This window comes from Scyliorhinus canicula, chromosome 9, assembly GCF_902713615.1.
Source record: "Scyliorhinus canicula chromosome 9, sScyCan1.1, whole genome shotgun sequence".
NCBI lineage: Eukaryota > Metazoa > Chordata > Chondrichthyes > Carcharhiniformes > Scyliorhinidae > Scyliorhinus > Scyliorhinus canicula.
Window position 1 is genome coordinate 66,863,625 of NC_052154.1, and position 21,430 is coordinate 66,885,054.

The 21,430-nt window shown below is 47.6% G+C and overlaps 1 protein-coding gene across 1 annotated transcript; it reads left to right on the forward strand.

Annotated features, from left to right (window-relative positions):
- The first annotated feature begins 752 nt into the window (after positions 1-752).
- Positions 753-18,737, forward strand: LOC119971379 (tubulin polymerization-promoting protein family member 3-like). The gene is made up of 4 exons (XM_038806829.1): positions 753-832; positions 14,423-14,630; positions 15,761-15,914; positions 18,310-18,737. Exons 2-4 carry the CDS (start codon positions 14,434-14,436, stop codon positions 18,499-18,501), a joined length of 543 nt encoding a protein of 180 aa, XP_038662757.1. The 5' UTR covers positions 753-832; positions 14,423-14,433; the 3' UTR covers positions 18,502-18,737.
- The last annotated feature ends 2,693 nt before the right edge of the window (positions 18,738-21,430 follow it).

The following is a 21,430-nucleotide window of genomic DNA, read 5'->3' on the forward strand; positions in this document are numbered from 1 at the left end:
GAAGCCATAGCGGGTGCTGACAAAAAAGGGCACTGTCAAACTTTCACTGAAACATGGAGCTGGCGATGGAATGAAATTTGGCCTTGCTTTCGCATATGGGAAGCACAGGCGTTCCTATGAGAGATGATTTCTTTCTTGAAACATGAGAAAAAAGTCGCAAGAGAGGCCAAATTGTCACAATGCTTTAAAGTGAAAACTGACCGTATAGTTTTCTTCTGTAATGCATTCTCTCCCAGAATATGAGAAGCTCCTTGCGTTCCTCAGTCCCTCCTGTAATCATAAGGTTTATAAAACCCAAGTTTAGCATCACTTACTCACCACTCCAATTTTGCTTCAATTTTGGTAGTTTCCTGCACATAGGCCCTTGGCCCATTGCTCAATGAAACCTATTTTTTTTAAAAGGTTACTCCAGGGGGGGATAAACCCTGAATAAACCAAATTAGAGGATAGATTCCCCGATATTTTGAATATAAAAGTGTTCATCAAATATACATTTTCAAAAAAGAATAAATGTTTTTACAGTGCTATTTATAACAATTGTTGTACCTATTCTCCACATAGAGAATTTAACAATTATTGAACAAGCTTCTATAAACTCACATGATCTATTATTGAAACAGAGCTGTTGCAACTACAGCTATAATTAATGAGCCGTTATTGTGTTGTGCTATTTTATCACGCCCTCCTGATGTTACATAGTTTGTTGCTATGGCTACAGGAATAACAGAAAATAACATCTCTTCAGCTCTTTAAAGGAACATTTTGTTGTAGAAAGGGAACTGAAGGACTTTGTGGCCAGCTTTTCGGAACAAAGCTGAGGGAACTCTGAGAGGTAAGAATACTAATTCCTCCCTGTTTAACATGACACGTTTGAATATCTGCCTGTAATAGGTGAGGAATGTCTGTACAGACTGAACAAATAAGCAATATTCACAATTTCCAGACTTGAGTGTATTCACTTAAACTGTTAAATATGTTAAATAGTCCAAGTTATTTAATGCAGATTATGACCTATTTGCATTATTTTTCACCTCTTCTTTTTACGAATTGTATTCTTATCTTCGTAATGTGCAACTTCCAGCCAGCAAAATAACCACTTGTCCTACCTCCATCAATAGCTTGCTGAAACTAAAATATTCCAGGAACTGCAGTCATTTATTTCCAGAGACTCTTCATAGTTGTTTCAGCGAAGGTTTATATGAGAGCTGTTAACTCAATAGAAGAAAAAATTTGCATTATAAAGTATTCTACCGTGTACATAGAATTTTTTTCAGGTTCCACAACGACACAGTAGCACAGTGGTTGGCACTGTTGCTTCACAACACCAGGGTCCGAGGTTCAATTCCCGTCTTAGGTCACTGTCTGTGTCTGCGTGGGTTTCCTCCGGGTGTTCCAGTTTCCTCCCACAAGTCCCAAAAGACGTGCTGTTAGGTAATTTGGACATTCTGATTTCTCCCTCTGTGTACCCGAACAGGCGCTGGAATGTGGCGACTAGAGGCTTTTCACAGTAACTTCATTGCAGTGTTAATGTAAGCCTACTTGTGACAATAGAGATTATCATTATCATTAATTAATTAATTGCTTCTGAAGTCCATTTGCTGTACAACTAATTGAACATCGTAAGGAACCATAAACAGCAAATGAATGATCAGGTAATTTGCTTTTGGTGCAGTTGATCAATGGAGGAATGTTGGTCACACTGAGCATCGAGAACAGGACATCTTACTCTTAAAATTGTCTCACAGGATCTAGTACATCAACCTGAGTTAATAGTTCAAGACGTTATCCAAAAGACAGTGCCTCTAACATTGTTGCGCTGCTTTAGTACTGAGCTGAAATAGCAACCTAGCTGGTGGGCTCATGTATGTTTTAGGAGATTAAAGGTTCTATTTAAATGCAGGTTATTGCAGGTCTTGGACCCACAGCCTTCTTGACACATGGCCTGAATTTAATCATAACTAATAGGAATATTTTGAGAAATGTTTCCATATCTTCAAGTAAAGAAAACAAAGGGTGGTAGAAATTGTATGTAAAAAGAAAGGTTTGCATTTATGTAGTGTCCATGATCATAAGACATCCCAAGGCACTTTACAATCAATAAACTACTTTGAAGTGTAATCATTGTTGCAGCAGCTGTACCCTTTCGGCCAATGGGTCCGCCTTGTGGAGCCGCACGTGCTTGCGGGGGAGGACGCTGCCAGCCACGTTGGGAGCGAAACCCCGGAGGTGGACTTCCTAGGAAAGGCAAGGAGACGTTCATGGGGGTTTCATTAGTCGCAGTGCAAAGTAGCAATCGGATGGAGTGGAGTGCGTCGGCCTGCCAGCGGGAGACAGGGAGATTTTTAGACTAGGGCCAGCAGGTCGGCCTTCCAGACCACCCGTTCTCCCTCTCCACCTGCCCGTTTCCCCGGGGGTTGTAGCTGGTCGTCCTGCTTGAGACAATGCACTTGCTGAGCAGGAACTGACGCAGCTCATCATTCATAAAGGAGGATCCCCGGTCGCTCTGGACGTAAGCGGGGAAACCGAACAGGGTGAAGGTGCTATTGAGGGCTTTGATGACTGTGGCAGATGTCATATCGGGGCATGGGATGGCGAAGGGGAATCTGGAGTATTTATAGACCACGTTCAGGAAGTACGTGTTTCAGTTAGGGGAGGGGAGGGGCCCTTTGAAGTCCATGCTGAGGCGTTCAAAGGGACGGGAAGCCTTCATCAGGTGCGCTCGGTCTGGCCGGTAAAAGTGCAGTTTGCACTCCACGCAGACCTGGCAGTCTTTGGTGACTGATGGAACCATCAATTCACCAGACACGTGTTTCCGATCTAGGCTTTAATCGACTTACTTCAGAGCCAGCCTGTTACCTGTCGATGAACTCGTAGTGACCCAGGCTGATTCTGGACACGGATACCTATACAGCTGCATTAGGGGGAGGAGTCGTGGGCGGAACCAATGGTGGAGCCCAGTCCAAGTTCCTAAGTGCTCCCAGCGCTACTCCCCCTAGTGGTAGGATGGCGCTACTGCGCTTACAATAACAGTGTGAATTAGTATATATACATTCATATATTACATTCACCACATTCACCCCCTGCAAAAAAATCAAGTCCGGCGGGGGTGGTGGTCTAGTCTATAACGTCAGTCTGTCCGGTGGTCGGATTGTCCGCTGTGATCTGCAGAGCACCGGGGTTGCAGCTTCTTGCGGTGGCTGGATGGGTGTAGTGTGTTGGGGTACGATGGCGGACTCCAGGGAGGGTTGTATTCGAGCTTCATACTCTCCTGGTTTGACCGGGGACTGGGGGCGCTGGGGGCTGGCCGGCGCGGGTGCGCGGGACTGGTGGAGCGAGCTCATGGGCTCGGGATCGCAAGGAGGCAGCAGCATGGGGTGTAGGGTGAGAGATCCTTCTGTGGGGGCAGAGGGGGCGCTGGATCCGGCGGGTGCCAGATCCCGGAGGGATATGGTGTCTTGACGGCCGTCAGGGAACTCGACGAATGCGTACTGGGGGTTGCAGTGGAGCAGGTGCACCTTCTCAACAAGGGGGTCGGTTTTGTGCCCCCTGACGTGTTTCCTCAGGAGTACGGGGCCCAGCGTCCTCAGCCATGCCAGAAGTGAGACCCCCATGGTAGTGCCCCTGGAAAAACTGAAGAGCCTCTCGTGAGGGGTCTGGTTTGTCGCTGTACACAAGAGGGACCTAATAGCGTGGAGCGCGTCTGGGAGGACTTCCTGCCACTGGGAGACTTGGAGCTTTCTAGACCGGAGGGTCAGTAGGACGGTCTTTCAGACCGTCGCGTTCTCCCTTTCCACCTGCCCGTTCCCCCTGGGGTTGTAGCTGGTAGTCCTGCTCGAGGCAATGCCCTTGTCGAGCAGGTAATGACGCAGCTCGTCGCTCATGAAGAACGAACCCCGGTTGCTGTGTACGTAGCTGGGGAAACCAAACAGGGTGAAGATGCTATGCAGGGCCCTAATGACTGTGTGGGAGGTCATGTCGGGGCACGGGATAGCGAATGGAAAGCGGGAGAACTCGTCTACGATGTTTAAGAAGTAGATGTTCTTGTTAGTTGAGGGGAGTGGCCCTTTGAAATCATCGCGAGGCGTTCAAAGGGCCTAGAAGCCTTGACCAGGTGGGCCGTGTCTGGTCTATAGAAGTGCGGTTTGCACTCCGCACAGATCGGGCAGTCCCTGGTGACCGCTTTTACCTCCTCGTTGGAGAAAGGCAGGTTTCGGGCCCTGATGTAGTGGGCGAGCCGGGTGACTCCCGGGTGGCAGAGGTCATTGTGGATACTTTTTAATCGGTCAATCTGCGCGCTGGTGCATTTCCCACGGGATAGGGCATCCGGAGGCTCGTTGAGCTTCCCGGGTCGATATTTGATATCGTAATTGTAGGTGGAGTTCGATCCTCCACCTCAGAATTTTATCGTTTTTTATTTTGCCCCTTTGCGAGTTGTCGAACATGAAGGCAACCGATCTTTGGTCGGTGATGAGGGTGAACCTCCTACCTGCGAGGTAGTGCCTCCAGTGACGGATAGCCTCCACAATGGCTTGTGTTTCTTTCTCGACTGAGGAGTGTCGGAGTTCTGAAGCGGAGATGGTACAGGAGAAAAATGCAACGGGTCTCCCTGCCTGGTTTAACGTGGCTGCAAGAGCTACCTCTGAGGCGTCGCTCTCTACCTGGAATAGGGTGGATTCATCCACCGCCCGCATGGCCGCTTTGGCGATGTCCTCCTTGATGCCGTCAAAGGCCTGGCGTGCCTCGGCTGACAGGGGAAATCATGTGGCCCTAAAGAGTGGGCGGGCTTTGTCCGCATATTGAGGGATCCACTGGGCGTAGTAAGAAAAAAATCCCAAGCACCGTTTGAGGGCCTTGGGACAATGAGGGGGAGGGAGTTCTAAGAGGGGGCACATACGGTCCGGGTCGGGGCCCAGGACTCCGTTTTCCACGACATAGCCGAGGATGGCTAGTCTGGATGTGCGGAAAACGCATTTCTCCTTGTTGTACATTAGGTTGAGTTTCTGTGCCGTCTGGAGAAAACGGTGGAGGTTGGCGTTGTGGTCCTGCTGGTCATAGCCGCAGATGGTGACATTGTCCAAGTACGGAAACGTGGCCCGCAGCCCGTACTGGTCCACCATTTGGTCCATTGCTCGTTGGAACACCGAGACCCCATTAGTGACGCCGAAGGGGATCTGGAGGAAATGGAAGAGACGGCCATTGGCCTCGAATGCCGTGTAGTGGCGGTCCTCCGGGCGGATTGGGAGCTGGTAGTATGCAGACTTCAGATCCACCGTGCAGAAGAGCCGATACTGCGCGATCTGATTTACCATGTCTGCAATCCTGGGGAGGGGATACGCGTCGAGGAGCGTAAATCTATTTATAGTCTGACTGTAATCGACCACCATACGGAATTTTCCCCCGGTCTTAACGACCACTACCTGAGCTCTCCAGGGACTATTGCTGGCCTCTTTAACCCCCTCACTGAGTAGCCTTCGGACCTCTGCTCTGATAAATACCCTATCCTGCAGGCTATACCGCCTGCTACGAGTGGCTACGGGTTTACAGTCCTTAGTGAGATTGGCAAAGAGAGGAGGGGGAAGGATTCGCAGAGTAGCGAGGCTGCAGATCGTGAGTGGGGGCAGGGGCCCTCCGAAGCTGAGGGTGAGACTCTTGAGGTTACATTGGAAGTCTAGGCCTAATAAGAGTGGCGCGCAGAGTTCGGGCAAAACGTCGAGTTTAAACTTCGAGTAATTAGTGCCTCGGATTGTGAGTGTGCCCCTGGATCTGGACCGAGTGGGAGCCTGAAGCGAGCGCGATAGTTTGGTGCACGGGGAAAACGGGGAGCGAACAGCGTCTTACCAGGTCTGGGTGTATGAAGCTCTCTGTGCTCCCAGAGTCAAAGAGGCATAGCGTTTTGTATCCGTTGATATGGACCTCTGCCATCGAGTTTCGTAGGTTCTTCGGTCGGGATTGGTCTAGGGTGACCGCGCTGAGTTGCGGGTAGTCGGCGGCTCCATCAGCTGTGCTGGAGTGGCCCCGTGATGACTGCCCTCTGAGTTCGTAGTCTTGTTCGAATTCCTCCGCTGAGTTGTCCGAGCGCGGAGATGCCGATCGGGCCCGTGGATCGCACGTGGCGGGCAGTGAGGAAGATGGCGTCCAAGATGGCGGCCCCCATGAGTCGCACGTGGCCGGCCGCGTGGTGGAGGTTTTCCAAGATGGCGGCCCTCATGAATCGCACGTGGCTGGAGGGGGCGGAGTCGGGGCATAGGCCGCAGCGTTCCGGGCCCAGCGGGGCTGAGAGTGCGGGGAGCGGTTACTGCGAGTCGCTGGGGAGTTGGAAGCTGGGGCCCTTTTCGCCCGCAGCTGCTACAGGTCGCGTTGCGGGCCGGGAAGTGCTGCCGCGGGTGCTGGTTCTGGCCGCAGAAATGGCAGGCTGGAGCAGCATAGTGGCTGGCTGGAGCAGCATAGTGGCTGGCTGGAACAGCATAGTGGCTGGCTGGGGCAGTATAGTGGCTGGCTGGGGCAGCATGGTGGCTGGCTGGAGCAGCATAGTGGCTGGCTGGGGCAGTATAGTGGCTGGCTGGGGCAGCATGGTGGCTGGGCGGCTGCGTAGCACAAGCCTGGGGGAGTCGCTGGTCGGGGGCCCATGATGGGGTCGCGGGGTCCGCGGGGAACGAGTTAAGGCTGTGGAAGGAGACCTCCATCGTGGTCGCAGCTTCCACGGTCGTTTCTAAGTCCTGGGCCCCTTTTTCCAGCAGTCGTTGGCGCACATAGTTAGACCTGAGGCCCGCTACAAAAACATCGCGTACCGCCAATTCCCTGTGTTCAGCTGCAGTAACCGCTTGGTAATTACAGTCATTGGACAAATTGTTAAGTTCTCTTAGGAATTCGGCGAGTGATTCCGTAGGCCGCTGACGGCGAGTTGTAAACACATGGCGAGCGTAAACTTCATTAATTGGCCTTACATACATTTTTTCGAGAACTGCTAGCGCCGCAGTATATGAACTGGCCGGGTTTAGTTGCATTGAGATTCTATGGCTCACCCTCGCGTGCAGTAGACTCAGCTTCTGATCTTCTGTAGTTTCGGCTGTGCTTGCTTCGGCCAGGTAGGCGTTGAAGCACCGGATCCAATGGGAGAAGATATCTTTAGCCTCTGCATCCTGCGGGTTGAGTTCCAGGCATCCAGGCTTGAGGGCCGATTCCATAATCGACCTTACTGTTCTTAAGTCGATTAAATTGATGGAACCATCAATTCACCAGACACGTGTTTCTGATGTGAATCTAGGCTTTAATCGACTTACTTCAGAGCCAGCCTGTTACCTGTCGATGAACTCGTAGTGACCCAGGCTGACTCTGGACACGGATACTTATGCAGCTGCACTAGGGGGAGGAGTCGTGGGCGGAACCAAGGGTGGAGCCCAGTACATGTTCCTAAGTGCTCCCAGCGCTACTCCCCCTAGTGGTAGGATGGCGCTACTACGCTTACAATAACAGTGTGAATTAGTATATATACATTCATATATTACATTCACCACAGTGACCGCCCTGACTTCCGCAATGGAGTAGGGTAGGTTGCGGGCCTTTATGAAGAGATAGAACCGGGTGACCCCTGGGTGACAGAGACTATCGTGTAGGGCCTGGAGTCGGTCCACTTGTGCGCTGGCACATGTATCTCGGGATAGGGCATCGGGGGGGGCTCGTTGAGCTTATCGGGGCGATACAAAATCTCGTAGTTGTAGGTGGAGAGCTCGGTCCTCCACCTTAAGATTTAATAATTTTTGATCTTGCCCCGCTGTGTGTTATTGAACATGAAGGCTACCGACCATTGGTCAGTGAGGAGAGTGAATCTCCTGCCGGCCAGGTAATGTCTCCAATGCCGCACAGCTTCTACGATGGCTTGGGCCTCATTTTTGACAGAGGAGTGTCGAATTTCAGAGGCATGGAGGGTGCGTGAAAAGAATGCCATGGGTCTGCCTGCCCGGTTGAGGGTATCTCACACAACTGCCCCTCATCAGAAGTAAGATTGCTGAAGCTTCATTTGACACTAATCAGTTTGCATTTAGAAAAGGTTTGAATTCATTATGAAAAAGTATGTAGTTTAGCTATTCCAAATATGTAAAAAGAAATCAAAGTATTTTCAGTTAACAAATAATTGTAGTTTTAAATAGGGGGGAGTAATTTTGATTGTTTCTCCAAAACATTTTTGTATGTTCTTCAACTGAGCGTGGTCTTATTGTAATGATTTATTCAACATTGTTTTTTGTTTCAAAAACAATCTTGTTCGTAAGGCCAAATCAGGCCATTCAGCTCGATAAACAAGTGTTTAAATTTCATTTTTGGTCAATCGCTTAACTAATTTGTGTTCTGCAAAAATGTAGCATGCTTATTTCTGTTTAAATACGGCTGACCAGCTGTGTCATCGTCCAGTGGTTTAGCGTCTTCATTTTTCATGAACCCAGGAGTGAAAGTATTACAACATAAATGTACACCACAAAGTAATAAACGTTCTTTCTAATATAAAAAAAGGGCGGCGTAGTGGCACAATGGTTCGCACTGCTGCCTCACGGCGCCGAGGATCCGGGTTCGATCCCGTCCCATGTCACTGTCCGTGTGGACTTTGCACATTCTCCCCGTGTCTGTGTGGGTCTTGCCTGCACAACCCAAAGATGTGCAGGGTAGGTGGATTGGCCATGTTAAATTCCCCCTTAATTGGACAAAAGGAATTGGGTACTCTAAATTTATATTTTAAAAAAGACAATGTTGTTATGCTCCTTGTCATCCAACTCACCTTAGCTTCTTACTGCACTTTCTAGATGGGTTGATTGATGGAATTGCACCTTCTCTGAGGTGCAGTACAGCATCGCCTTTGTCTTGGCATATCTGTTTTCGGTCATGGACTGAATGAACATAGAACATACAGTGCAGAAGGAGGCCATTCAGCCCATCGAGTCTGCACCGACCCACTTAAGTCCTCACTTCCACCCTATCCCCGTAACCCAATAACCCCTCCTAACCTTTTTGGTCACTAAGGGCAATTTATCATGGCCAATCCATCTAACCTGCACGTCTTTGGGCTGTGGGAGGAAACCGGAGCACCTGGAGGAAACCCACGCAGACACAGGGAGAACGTGCAGACTCCGCACAGACAGTTACCCAGCGGGGAATCGAACCTGGGACCCTGGCGCTGTGAAGCCACAGTGCTATCCACTTGAGCTACCATGCTGGTATTCTTGGCCTCTTCTGCTATTGGTAGCTTGGTGGTCACAATGTTGATTTCTGTACACGCCGATAACCCTGCTACTGCTGGTCCGCTCATGTCCACCAGGTAAAATACTTGTGATATCCCAGCAGACTTTCCGTAGCTCTACATTTCAATGTAAATGTACCTATGCAATGAATGGATGACCCATTGTATTCAGTTAGTTTGTCAGTTGAAGGCTGTATCATTGATTTGCAGTGATCCAGACACACATCCCTCAGATTCCTGACTGAAAGTATTTTTTTTAATTTAAAAAAATAAATTTAGAGTACCTAATTCATTTTTTCCAATTAAGGGACAATTTAGCGTGGCCAATCCACCTATCCTGCACATCTTTGGGTTGTGAGGGCGAAACCCATGCAAACACGGGGAGAATGTGCAAACTCCACACGGACAGTGACCCAGAGCCGGGATCTCGGCACCATGTGGCTGCAGAGCTAACCCACTGTGCTGTGCTTGACTGAAAGTATGTTAACACTCTATGCTATGGCTGTGTGAATGTTTTTGCCACTTTTCTTTGGCCATATGATGTTGACAGTAACAAAAGCTTCTAGCTATTTAACTTCGTCCACACATCCACAATGTGTTTTCCAGTTTTCCTGTTGAAGATCTTTCCTCTCTGCATATTTACCCTGGTCTGTCTAGCCTCAAATCTTGTGTTTATGCTTGAATTTATGCCACCACCGGCGCATGCGCGCTGGGGGATTCCTTCCGCTTCCGCCATGGTGTAGGCCGTGGCGGCGGCGGAAGAGAAAGAGTGCCCCCACGGCACTGGCCCGCCGGCCGATCGGTGGGCCCCGATCGTGGGCCTGGCCACCGTGGGGGCACCCCCGGGGTCCGATCGCCCCGTGCCCCCCCAGGACCCCGGGGGCCCATTCGCGCTGCCGATCCCGCCACCACTAGAGGTGGTTCAAACCTCGGCGGCGGGAGAGGCCTCCCAGCGGCGGGACTTCGGCCCATCGCGGGCCGGAGAATCACCGCAGCACAGAAACCCATAGCCTCCCGCCAGCCCCCACCATTCTCCGAGGCGGGCGGCGGGATTGGCGGCACGCCGACTTTTTGCGGGTGGGAGAATTCTGGACATGGCGGGGGCGGGATTTTCAGCGGCCCCGGGCGATTCTCCAACCCTGCTGGGGGTCGGAGAATTTCGCCCCAGATCTATCAGGTCGTCAGCAGATACTGTGATAAGGGCAACGACTTTGATTTTGTTGAAAATGGTGGAGCTGGTTATAGCTTCAGCACCAATTGGAGGAAAAGGTCACGATATTGACAAATACTGCTAACCGGCGAAGGCCTTTCGGCCAGCCCCGGGCGTCAAAGGCCGTTGGTGACGGTTTTGGTGCCAGTCGGTGTGGTGCCAACCGCTCCGACGCGGGCCTAGCCCCCAAATGTGCGGAGAATTCAGATCACTAGCTTTCGGAGCACTCCAAATTTGTACCTCTCCACTCACCTGAGGAAGGAGCAGTGCTCCGAAAGCTAGTGATTTGAAACAAACCTGTTGGACTTTAACCTAATTTTGTAAGACTTCTTGCTGTTGTTTAAAAGGATACACTGCTGATAACCATGGTGTTTTTCTATGATTGCTTCATAAAAACCTGCCAATCTCAAACAGAACGGGTGAACTAACCATCTGTTCCATTTATTTGAAAATGTTGTACAGGATTATACAGCAGACAGATTTACTATAAAGATTCAACAATTATTGTTAACGGGAAAGTATAGCTGCAGCTTCTTCACTCCACATGCTGTTGTCTAAACTGAATGCTACTCTGAACAATGTCTGCTGGGCACATGGTTTACATCCTTGCTACTTACAGAATCACAGAAACATACAGTGCAGAAAAGACCCTTTGGCCCATCGAGTCTGCACCACCACATGAAAGGCACCTGATCTGCCAATCCTATTCTCATTTTCCAGCACATGGCCTCAAATGTTGAGATGTGCCAAGTGCTCAGTCAGGTACTTTTTAAAGTATGTGAGGCAGCCTGCCTCTACCACCCTCCCAGGCACTGCGTTCCAGACCATCACCACCCATTGGGTAAAACAATGTTTCCTCAAATCCCCCTGAACCACCCGCCCCTCACCTTGAACTTGTGCCCCCCTTATGCATTAACATACTCTCGGTTAAAACAATATCACAGCAGTTTAGCATTTAGCTGCGCACAGACATGCTTCAGCCACACTGGTCCAGGTTAAGCAACTCCAACTTGGCTCCTGTTGCCCCCTCTCTCCTTGAGGGTTCAAAACTGACATGTCACACAAACTACATAAGACTGATAGTATTCACTTAAAGATTCTTTATTTGTACTAATATGTCACATAGACTCTTTAACTCAATGAATGTCACATAGACCCTTTAACGTTACTCAACTCACAAATTGAACTGAAGTATCATCCCAGCAAAACAGCTGTCCAGGTTCTTCTCAGTGCTGAAGGAGACCATTCGACCCATCGAGTCTGCACCAGCTCTTGGAAAGAGCACCCTACCCAAGGTCAACACCTCCACCCTATCCCCGTAACCCAGTAACCCCACCCAACACTAAGGGCAAATTTGGACACTATGGGCAATTTATCATGGCCAATCCACCTAACCTGCACATCTTTGGACTGTGGGAGGAAACCGGAGCACCTGGAGGAAACCCACGCACACACGGGGAGGATGTGCAGACTCCGCACAGACAGTGACCCAAGCCGGAATTGAACATGGGACCCTGGAGCTGTGAAGCAATTGTGCTTTCCACAATGCTACCGTGCTGCCCATATTACATCTGTTTTACTTATTTAAATGTGTAATCGACCACACCAGTGCTTTTGGATGGATTCTACATTACAATGTCATATATAAATGCTTTTTGTTGAGATTTTACAAATAATTTTGGCATGTTCTTTCTTTGTATCATCACATCAGGGTGTGAAACCTACTATGTTATAAGTTATTTCACAAGTGGATCTTAATGGCTGGACAGATGTGCAAAACCATTCCAGTTGGTTTGTGCTTTTTAAATTTTCCTTAATGCATTGAAAAGTGATACATTTCACTCAGCAAATCAAATGGCAAGAGAACACAAACGATTTGCTGCTATTTTAATTTTTTAAAAGGAGAGATCTGTCCTTATCACATTTCCTCTAATCAAGATCTTAAAGGACTGTAGTTAAAGTTACAGTTACTTTATCAACAACTTAATTTTGTAAATGGCTGTCACAAACACTGCTGTACTATCTAAGTTCATTGGAATTTTAGCAGTGATGGGCAACCTAGGTTAGTGACTGGGCCACAAGATTGAAATCTGCAAGATTGAAATCAGGCTTGTTCACTAGCCATGACCCCATGAATAAGATTAAATACATTTAATACACGTCAAATGTTTCAAAATATGTTTGTATATTAATAGAACTATCATCAATTGGGCAAAGCAGAATAAATATTTAAACTTTGGGCAGAGGTAGTGCACAGCTCTCACAGTCAATGCTGTGTGTAATCAGCATGCATCTGACTTCTCTTACCATTGCTTTATGTGCATATCACTTCAATCATACCGAGAGGAAAAATCTACCAGTTGGAAATCAGAGGAATGTGGTAATCCTGCACATGGGTAACAGTCAATAAAATGACTCGTGGGCAACTCTTAGAACCCAGATGGGCCACCATTGAACTATAGAATTAATTGCAGTCTCGTTGGAAATTTCCAATTTAGTGGGACCATTAGATCTATTAAGTATTGTCCATTAGGGGTGATGAGGGATTATTTTGTGTCACCATGGTTCAACTGGTAGCACTCTTGGCCTCTGTGTTACGAGGTTCAGGTGCAAGTCCAACTTCTGGGCTTGAAAACAAAAAACAACATCAGTACATTACTGAGGGAGTGCTGTAAATTTGTAGGTACTATCTTTCACTGAGACATTAAACTAAGATCCCAATCGCCTGCTAGTGTGGCTCTAAGACACTGTTCTGAAAAAGAGTAGAGGAGTTATCTCCGTGATCCTGACCAATTTTTATCCCCCAATTAACACCACAACAATAGATTAACTGTTCATTTCCAGATTGCTGTAATAGGAATGTTATTGTGCGCACATTAGCAGCTGTATTTCCAACATTACTTCGAAAAGTACTTCATTGGCTGCAAGATAGCGAGTGGTCACTGAAAGCTTTATATAAATGCAAATTTCTTTGCGAACAAATACAAACAAAAAGTAAAACAATACAACTTTAGTAGAAGGAAATTTCCTTTGCATATTATGTTAAATGAAATCAACAATCTATTGATGAAGCAAAAATCTGAAAAACAGAAAATGCTGGAAATATTCAGCAGATCAGGTAGCATCTGTGGAGAGAAAGAGGTTAATATTTCAGGTCATTGAGAAGGGATGTATTTACAACTTGGTTAGATACAGTGCATGGAGGAAATCTTCTAACTGGAATTCGTTCATAGAATCATAGAATACCTACAGTGGAGTAGGAGACCGTTCGACTCATCAAGTCTGCACCGACCCCCCAAAGGAGTACCCCATCTAGGCCCAATCCCCCACCCATCCGCAACCCCTGACACTAAGGGGCAATTTAGCATGGCCAATCCACCTAACTTGCACATCTTTGACTGTGGGAGGAATCCTGAGGACACCACACAAACTCAGGGGGAATGTGTAAACTGTAAGACAACTGCTCAATATCACTTTGGTGGTCACAATAATAATCCTTTATTAATCTTTTATTAGTGTCACAAGTAGGATGACATTAGCACTGCAATGAAGTTACTGTGAAAATCATGTAGTCACAACACTCCGACGCCTGTTCCGGTACACTGAGGAAGAATTTAGAATGTCCAATTCACCTAACAAGCACGTCTTTCGGGACTTATGGGAGGAAGCTGTGTGCCCAGAGGAAACCCACGCAGACACGGGGAGAACGTGCAGACTCCGCACAAACAGTGACCCAAGCGGAAATCGAACAGGTGTTCCTGGCACTGTGAAGCAACAGTGCTAATCGGTTATAGTAGTCAATCTTCATTTCTCTAATATTGACAGATATTGACAGCTAACTTGTAAGGTTGTTAATATTCTGAAAGGATCTTGATTAATACTTAAGACTAGTCCTGGAAAAGCGGGAAATTTAAATCTAAGTAGGTAATGATCCCAAACCTACTTGTCAGTCGGTTACCCTTTTTCTTTATTTTTCAATTTTTCAGCTGTAATTTGGATGATGGCAGAAGGAGGCTTAGTTAACATGGAAACTCTACAGGAGTCATTTAAGAAGTTTGCAGCATATGGAGACACCAAAGCAACTGGTAATGAAATGACTGGGAAAAATTGGTCCAAGCTGTGCAAAGACTGCAAAATCATTGATGGCAAAGCAGTCACCTCAACTGATGTGGACATTGTCTTTTCAAAAGTGAAGTAGGTACATGAAATTTGTTTTAACATAAAACATTGCACATCCTGTATTGAATGATTTAGCATCAAGTCATTATTCAAGGTCCCGAAAATGAAAGTATATTTCATGATTTATATAAGTAAACTTTTGATGGAGTGTGAATGTTATAAAACAGTCTCCTTTCAATTTTGAAACCTCTCTTATTTACTTCAAACAAATGGAATAAAGGGCCTTTGGGCATTCTGTAATGGCTATGCTCATCTTTTAAGTAAATTGGTGTGAGCTATTTCAATCCAACACTCCAATCCAAGTAATCATGAGTCCATCCCCAATGAACAACTACTAGGCTATCTCTGACACCTCAAGTATCAGTGAGTGATCTGCGCAGCTTAGTTACAACTTTAAATGGCATCTTTACCCAATCTGCATTCAGCCAAAAGATATTTAATGCTGTTAATCCGTACATTTTCAAGTGAAATATAGCTTCCCAGATTGTTAACTGATAAACAACTGTATTAATCTGTCTTCCTCTTTTGAAGCAATGACTGATCTGTACATTTCAGCATGTCTTGTCTTGGTTCTGATTTTAGAATGTTCAAGTTTATTTAAAAAACTGACTTATTTTATTTTTACTCCCAAAATATACTTAATTCGGAATGTTTTTTAAAGTACATTCCAAATTGAATATTATAGAAAGTGCAATAAAATTTAACATCTCCATACAGCATATTCCACTCTGGAGGTGCCTCAATGCAATTGCAATATTTTTGATATGCACGGTATACATTCCATGTCAAGTATACAGTCCAAGTGGTTCCACACAGTTTCCCACCCTTTGGTGCATTGTTGTTGAAAGACATTATCCTCATTTAATCTTCTCAGATTAATATAAAAGTAAATCTAATTTCCTTTGACAAAGAATGCAAACAAAATGGTAATAAATTATTTATTAATGCAAATATAAGAAAACATAAATCAGAAAGTTAAACACAGCCACATTCCTTAATATTTTATTCCTGGCACAATCCTACAAAATTTTAACATGAAGTTTTTCTGTTTGTAACATCAACTTTGTAACTGTTGGTTAGCCGCAGAATTCACCGTGCCTATTGTTTCATCAAAAATGCAGCATTTTAATTACGTTTGTGCACAGAGCCAAGACCGCTCGAGTAATCACATTTGCGGAGTTTAAAAATGCTTTGGCAGAGCTCGCTCCAAAAAGATTCAAAGGCAAAAGTAAGGAGGAAGCGATTGAGGCGGCCTACAAGCTGATTGCTGGAAAAGATCCGGCAAGTGTTGGCGTGACGGTGAGTGAATCAGCACAAATTCACTGGTGAGGACAGGAACGACACATGTCTGGACAGCTTTCATACACCACACAATCATTAGACACAGGGCATTGTTGGTGAGGGTTGGGAGTGTACTAACATGCAAAAATGACAGGACAGGAAGGGAATAGATCAACTTCTGAATTGGGAAAAGAAGAATCTACCAACATCTATACTTTTGAAATTTAAAAAAGAATTCCAATTAAGGGGCAATTTAGCATGGCCAATCCACTTGCCCTGCACATTTTTGGGTTGTAGGGGTGAGACCCACGCAGAGATGGGTGAATGTGCAAACTCCACACAGATAGCGACCTGGGGCCAGGATCGAATGTAGGTCCCTGGGTCACTTTTTAGCGAATCTGCATATTAGAGCGAGACAGCTAGCCTCATTCTAATATGCACTCCCACGATCTACCTAAGGTGTTGGTAGCTAACCCCTTCAGCTTGGAGATCTCGGGGGAGCGCTGACTGGTGCTGGTCTGCACAAACAGGGACTAGACGGATTGGCGGTCATGTAGGGTTTCCCAGGGGATTTGAGGCCTCCAAGTGCTTTCCCCCAGGGCAGGGTGGCACTCTGGCACTCCTGGTGGCACCTTGGCACTGCCAGCCAGGCACTCTGGCACTGCCAAGGTGCCCAGTTGGTAGGGCACTTCCAGGCTGGCAGTGCCAAGGTGCCAAGCTGGCATTTTTCCTGCAACAGTGATTGGGTCCAGGGATGTCCTGCGTGGGTGCAGGAGGGGCCTGAGGATCCCCTTATAGGTGAGTTGGGGTTTTGCGGAGAGTTCGGGTGTCACATCGGTGGGGGGGGCGTTGAGATGGTGCCCTTATCGCCTTCTGCACTGAGGGGTTCCAGCGAGCTGAGCTCCTCAATGCAGAAAACGGGACTAAGTGCGGCCTCGCTGGGGAGTTCCCTGCTGAGGCCCCGAATCTACCCCAATGGGAACAGAGGCCCATTCAATAGCGTGGGGTTTCTTGTCACTCCAAGCACTGGGAAACACCTTATTAAACGTGCTTGTTATGTGACTCTGTTCCCATTCAGGTAGATTGTGCCCATTATTAAGATGGTGCTCGGGAGCTTTTATCTTGTTGCATTAACAACATTAGCCAGCTTGATACTAATACAGAACAGCCTGATTAAGTGGCACCCCAGCACCATAAACCTCAATCTCTCTGCCACGGGCACACCGTGGCTGCATTTACAAGATGCACTGCAGCAACTCATCAAAGTTCCTTCACCAGTACCTTCCAAGGGTGGCACCGTGGTTAGCACTGCTGCCTAACAGTGTCAAGGACCTCGGTTTGATTCCAACCTTGTATAACTGTGTGTGTTGAGTCTGCATGTTTTCCCCTTGTCTGCGTGGGTTTTCTCCAGGTGCTCCAGTTTCCTCCTACAGTAGAAAGATGTGCAGGTTAGGTGGATTGACAATGCTATATTGCCCCTAAGTGTCCAAAAGGTTAGGTGGGGTTACGGGAATGCAGGGATAGGGCGGGGGAGGGGGCCTAGGTAGCACCATGTTCTTGGTGCAGGCCTGATGGGCCAAATGACCTCCTGCACTGTAGAGATTCTATGAAGATTCTATGATTCAAACCCACGACCTCTATCGTCGAGAAGGACAAGGATAATAGATGCATGGAATGTCTCACTTCAAAATCTCACAATAAATACCCTGACTCGGAAATACAATGCTGTTTCTTCGATGCTGCCTGCTCAGAATGCTGGATCTTCCTCTCTAACAGCTGTATGGGACTGCAGCAGTGAAAGAAGACTGCTTACCACTGCCTTCTCAAGATTGATTGGGACGGGCTAGGAATACCGATGTATGGATCCCATGAATTAATAAATAAAAAAGCGTTGAAGCCATGGCAATTGTTGCTTATCCCATTTGTCCATGTGAATCATGTGATCCCTTGAAACTGGTTTATTACATTTTTTCAATAGCAGTTTCTGCGGGGTTGTGAATCTTGTTCTTTGTCTTTCCTACAGCAATATGAATATATATTGTATTTGGCACATGAATGGGCTGTCTGTATGTATCAATATAATATATATATATATATATATAAATATATATTGTTCTTGGCACATGAATGGGCTGTCTATATGTATCAATATAATATATATTGTACTTGGCATGTGAATGGACTGTCTGTATGTATCAATATAATATAATATATCTATATATATGTTGTACTTGGCATGTGAATGAATGAATGAACTGTCTGTGTGTATCAATATAAATATCTCTATCAATATATGTATATATCTTAATATAAATGTATATTGTGTAAATCTGGAGTTCAGACTTGCAATAAGAAATAGCCACATGGATCGACTGAGCCTTTCTGTCTTAATGAAATAATATTTCCTTCCTAGAAAGTAACAAAGGCGGGTGCTGTCGACAGACTAACGGATGCAACTAAATACACAGGCTCCCATAAAGAGCGTTTTGATCAAGATGGCAAAGGCAAAGGGAAAACTGGCCGAGAAGATATTGCACAAAATACAGGCTATGTGGGAGCTTACAAAGGTGCTGGGACCTACAGTGAAAAAGCTAAAGAGAAATAATGTCAAATTGGTTGGTTGATTGTAAGCAAGTGGTGCCCTACTTAAGGCATATAAAAATTAATCAAGTCATCTTCTTAACAACCTAAATTTTAATTTTGGAATCATTACTTTAGTATAAAAATGTATATTTTCCTGTACAAAACATTATTCCATCATGGTAAATATTTTACTATATTTTTTCAGTAGACGCTATCATATTGAAAATAAACAGGTTAACACCTATGTTTCAAAATAAATATGCCAGTGGATTTAATCTAGCAGCACTATAGCGGATAAGTCAAAAATATTCAACACACTATATAAGTCAGTGATAAAGTACCATATGATATTGGAAGCAGTATTTCATACTATTTACATTGTATGAAAATAATATTTTAATCTTAAACACAACCCTTACAAAACAGCGGTCTTAACATTAGCCTCAGTCTGCACAGTTCTTAAAGACAAGATAACATTTCTGATGCAATCTCCTCTTGACCGGTCAGGAACCTATTATCACAAAATAATTAATTCACAGCCTGTAATCTTGCAGCCATTAGCTTTAGGGAACAGTATTGCCTTGTGTGTTCCCTGTGCATGTCAGGAGCATTTGTTAAAGAACATTGTTATTGCAACATTTTGTAATGATGTTATCTGATTGTCAGCTATTTTTCTTGCTGTTATACATTTTTATTGCTTAGTGAATGAAAAGTAGGCTTATTGCTTGAAAATTAATTTACAGAGTCCACGCTGAAGCAGCTGTTGTGTTTTGCATTTCAATCTTTCCCTCCATCCAGTCTGACAATGTTGAGGTCAGTTTCTGTCCATGTTGTTCCAGGAAATGAGTCCACCCTGCATTTAAAGATATTCTTCAATACAAGAGTCCCATAGAAACACATTGAAACACTGCATTCAGACATTTCCATCCATGTTGGTGTTTACCCACCATAGGAACCAACAGTGCCAGTTACCCAGCCCAGTGCCGGTTATTCAGCCCAGTGCCGATTACTCAGCCCGGTGCCGGTTACTCACCCCAGTGCCAGTTACTCAGCCCAGTGCCGGTTACTCAGCCCAGTGCCTGTTACTCAGCCCAGTCCCGGTTACTCAGCCCAGTGCCAGTTACTCAGCCCAGTGCCGGTTACTCAGCCCAGTGCTGGTTACTCAGCCCAGTGCCAGTTACTCAGCCCAGTGCCGGTTACTCAGCCCAGTCCCGGTTACTCAGCCCAGTGCCGGTTACTCAGCCCAGTCCCGGTTACTCAGCCCAGTGCCGGTTACTCAGCCCAGTGCCGGTTACTCAGCCCAGTGTCGGTTACTCAGCCCAGTGCCGGTTACTCAGCCCAGTGCCGGTTACTCAGCCCAGTGCCGGTTACTCAGCCCAGTGCCGGTTACTCAGCCCAGTGCCAGTTACTCAGCCCAGTGCCAGTTACTCAGCCCGGTGCCGGTTACTCAGCCCGGTGCCGGTTACTCAGCCCAGTGCCAGTTACTCAGCCCGGTGCTGGTTACTCAGCCCGGTGCCGGTTACTCAGCCCAGTGCCGGTTACTCAGCCCAGTGCCAGTTACTCAGCCCAGTGCCGGTTACTCAGCCCAGTGCCGGTTACTCAGCCCAGTGCCGGTTACTCAGCCCGGTGCCAGTTACCCAGCCCAGTGCCGGTTACTCAGCCCAGTGCCGGTTACTCAGCCCGGTGCCGGTTACTCAGCCCAGTGCCAGTTACTCAGCCCAGTGCCGGTTACTCAGCCCAGTGCCGGTTACTCAGCCCAGTGCCGGTTACTCAGCCCGGTGCCGGTTACTCAGCCCAGTGCCAGTTACCCAGCCCAGTGCCGGTTACTCAGCCCAGTGCCAGTTACTCAGCCCAGTGCCAGTTACTCAGCCCAGTGCCGGTTACTCAGCCCGGTGCCAGTTACCCAGCCCAGTGCCGGTTACTCAGCCCAGTGCCGGTTACTCAGCCCAGTGCCGGTTACTCAGCCCAGTGCCGGTTACTCAGCCCAGTGCCGGTTACTCAGCCCGAGTGCCGGTTACTCAGCCCGGTGCCGGTTACTCATCCCAGTGCCGATTACTCAGCCCAGTGCCGGCTACTCAGCCCAGTGCCGGTTACTCAGCCCAGTGCCGGTTACTCACCCGAGTGTCAGTTACTCAGCCCAGTGCCAGTTACTCAGCCCAGTGCCGGTTACTCAGCCCAGTGCCGGTTACTCAGCCCGAGTGCCGGTTACTCAGCCCGGTGCCGGTTACTCAGCCCAGTGCCGGTTAGTCATCCCAGTGCCGGTTACTCAGCCCAGTTCCGGTTACTCAGCCCAGTGCCGGTTACTCAGCCCAGTGCCGGTTACTCAGCCCGGTGCCGGTTACTCAGCCCAGTGCCGGTTACTCAGCCCAGTGCCGGTTACTCAGCCCAGTGCCGGTTAGTCATCCCAGTGCCGATTACTCAGCCCAGTGCCGGTTACTCAGCCCAGTGCCGGTTACTCAGCCCAGTGCCGGTTACTCAGCCCAGTGCCGGTTACTCAGCCCGAGTGCCGGTTACTCAGCCCAGTGCCGGTTACTCAGCCCAGTGCCGGTTACTCACCCTAGTGTCAGTTACTCAGCCCAGTGCCAGTTACTCAGCCCAGTGCCGGTTACTCAGCCCGAGTGCCGGTTACTCACCCGAGTGCCAGTTACTCAGCCCAGTGCCGGTTACTCAGCCCAGTGCCAGTTACCCAGCCCGGTGCCAGTTACTCAGCCCGAGTGCCGGTTACTCACCCGAGTGCCAGTTACTCAGCCCAGTGCCGGTTACTCAGCCCAGTGCCGGTTACTCAGCCCAGTGCCGGTTACTCAGCCCAGTGCCGGTTACTCAGCCCAGTGCCGGTTACTCAGCCCAGTGCCGGTTACTCAGCCCGAGTGCCGGTTACTCAGCCCGAGTGCCGGTTACTCAGCCCAGTGCCGGTTAGTCATCCCAGTGCCGGTTACTCAGCCCAGTGCCGG

Excerpts from the sequence above, each read along its gene's own strand:
- LOC119971379 (XM_038806829.1), top strand. The coding sequence starts at position 14,434 with ATGATGGCAGAAGGAGGCTTAGTTAACATGGAAACTCTACAGGAGTCA. Across the intron at positions 14,631-15,760 it reads ATTGTCTTTTCAAAAGTGAA|AGCCAAGACCGCTCGAGTAA; the intron begins GTAGGTACATGA and ends GTTTGTGCACAG. Across the intron at positions 15,915-18,309 it reads CGGCAAGTGTTGGCGTGACG|AAAGTAACAAAGGCGGGTGC; the intron begins GTGAGTGAATCA and ends TTTCCTTCCTAG.